This window comes from Dipodomys ordii, unplaced genomic scaffold, assembly GCF_000151885.1.
Source record: "Dipodomys ordii isolate 6190 unplaced genomic scaffold, Dord_2.0 Scaffold1000008703, whole genome shotgun sequence".
NCBI classification, from domain to species: Eukaryota; Metazoa; Chordata; class Mammalia; order Rodentia; family Heteromyidae; genus Dipodomys; species Dipodomys ordii.
Window position 1 is genome coordinate 250 of NW_012292320.1, and position 1,862 is coordinate 2,111.

At 63.9% G+C, this 1,862-nt stretch overlaps 1 gene segment (V, D, J or C); it reads right to left on the reverse strand.

Annotated features, from left to right (window-relative positions):
• Window positions 1–399: 399 nt before the first annotated feature.
• On the reverse strand, window positions 400–1,548 carry LOC106002944. The segment is given in 2 exon segments: window positions 400–669; window positions 1,263–1,548. Coding segments are annotated over 2 exon segments (474 nt in total).
• Window positions 1,549–1,862: the final 314 nt, after the last annotated feature.

Genomic DNA, 1,862 nt, shown 5'->3' on the forward strand with positions numbered 1-1,862 from the left:
CTTGGCCGCAGAGTCCTAACAGTGGGCTCTCCACACGGCGCTCCTGCTAGCGCCTGCTCTGGAGGTGACAGGCAGGAGCAGCTCCAGGGACAGCCCAGCCCTGGGGCCTGCAGACGCTGGAGGCAGCAGCGAGGCTCCTCTGTTGTCCACAGAGTGGAGGCCGGGGCGCTGGCCTCTCAAATGATGTCTTCCGCGTCTTCACAGTCTGCCATGGGCTTCCCTGGAGGTCTGGAGGAGCCCCCGACACAGCACAGAGGTGCAGAGCTGGGTCTGCTGCGCCAGGAGCGTCCGTCCTGGTCCCTCCCTCAGCCTGTGCTCTGTGATGAGAGCTTGTCCTGCACTGGGGAGGGCTGGCCCGGCCTCCTCTGCTTCCTACCCGGGCCGGCCTTACCCCCCACACGGGGCTGGCTTGCTCCAGGTGGTGTGCAGGCCTCAGCTCAGCTCTGTTGCTCAGCTCTGCTCTGGGTTAAGCACTGAGGTGAGCAGTCCTGGAGGGCGGCCCACAGGAGCAGCCCGGGTCCGCATGGGCTACAAGGAAGACTCGCTGAGAGGCCGAGTTCTCACCTGTGTGGCTGGTGGCGGGGGAGGTGGGTCCCCTGGCCTCCACAGAGCCCTTCTCTGCTGGCACAGGGACAGTGGGCGCGGGGAAGACCTTCGAATTCCCCGAGTCTGAAATCAAAGGAGCCGCGGCGGTGCGGGTGAGAGAGCGGAGAGGACTGAGGAGCCAGGCTCTGCTGCGCACTGGTGGCAGGAGCAAGCAGACAGCGCCCGGGCGGGGAGCGTGGCCGGAGGAGGGGAGGCCTGCAGAGCGACCGCTCTCAGCTGCTGCCTTGGCCGGCCGCCTACCTCCCTGCTCCTGTGGAAGCCATCCCCAAGGAAAGCATGCAGGCGCTGGGCGCATTGGCAGCAGAAAGGGGCGAGGGAAGTTCAGAAGGAGTAGCCAGAGGCAGGACCAGAGACGGGGGCCAAAGGGCATGGCCAGATGGCAGGGCCAGGGAGAGGGCGGCAGAGAGGGACAGCTAGAAGGGAGGGGGCATCAGGAGAGGACGTGACAGGAGAGGCAGGCAGAAGGGGAGGGAGAGAAGGCAGGGCCGCAGTGGACAGACAGGACAGACAGCCCAGGGACGGCGGGGCCCAGGGCAACACCACAGTGCCCAGCACAGAGGGAGGCTCCATGGGGAAAGTCAAAGGAGCAGAGCGGTGAGCGCAGGAGGGAGAGGGCCCCCACAGGAAAGGCCTCCTGGTGGTCCAGGGCTGCGCACCTGATTTTTGGAAAGTCTTCTTTATCTGGCTCTTGGTCTCATTGTGGTGGGCAGTGCACATGTACGATGTGTTCAGGTCCCACTGTGAGTCCGGAAAGGAGACGCGGCTGGTCAGGGTGTAGAATGCCCCTTTCTTTGTGGGCGGGAAGGTCGTCTGATTTATGTTCTGTGCTGGCTCCCAGGTGACCGTCAACTGCTCTGGGTAGTACTCGGTCACCAAGCAGACCAGGTCCACCTTGTTTCCTGCTGGTGCTTTGCATGCTGAGGTCATGGGGAACACGCTCGGGGCCCTGGGGACAACTGCAAGGCAGACAGTGAGGTGGTGAGGGCTGTGGGCAGGGCGGGAATTGAGGTGAGTGAGTGGGTGGAGATGGGGCCCGGTGAGGATGGGGGACAGTGAGGATGGGGGCAGTGAGGATGGGGCAGTGAGGATGGGGGACAGTGAGGATGGGGACAGTGAGGATGGACAGTGAGGATGGGGGCAGTGAGGATGGGGCAGTGAGGATGGACAGTGAGGATGGGGACAGTGAGGATGGACAGTGAGGATGGACAGTGAGGATGGGACAGTGAGGATGGACAGTGAGGATGGGACAGTGAGGA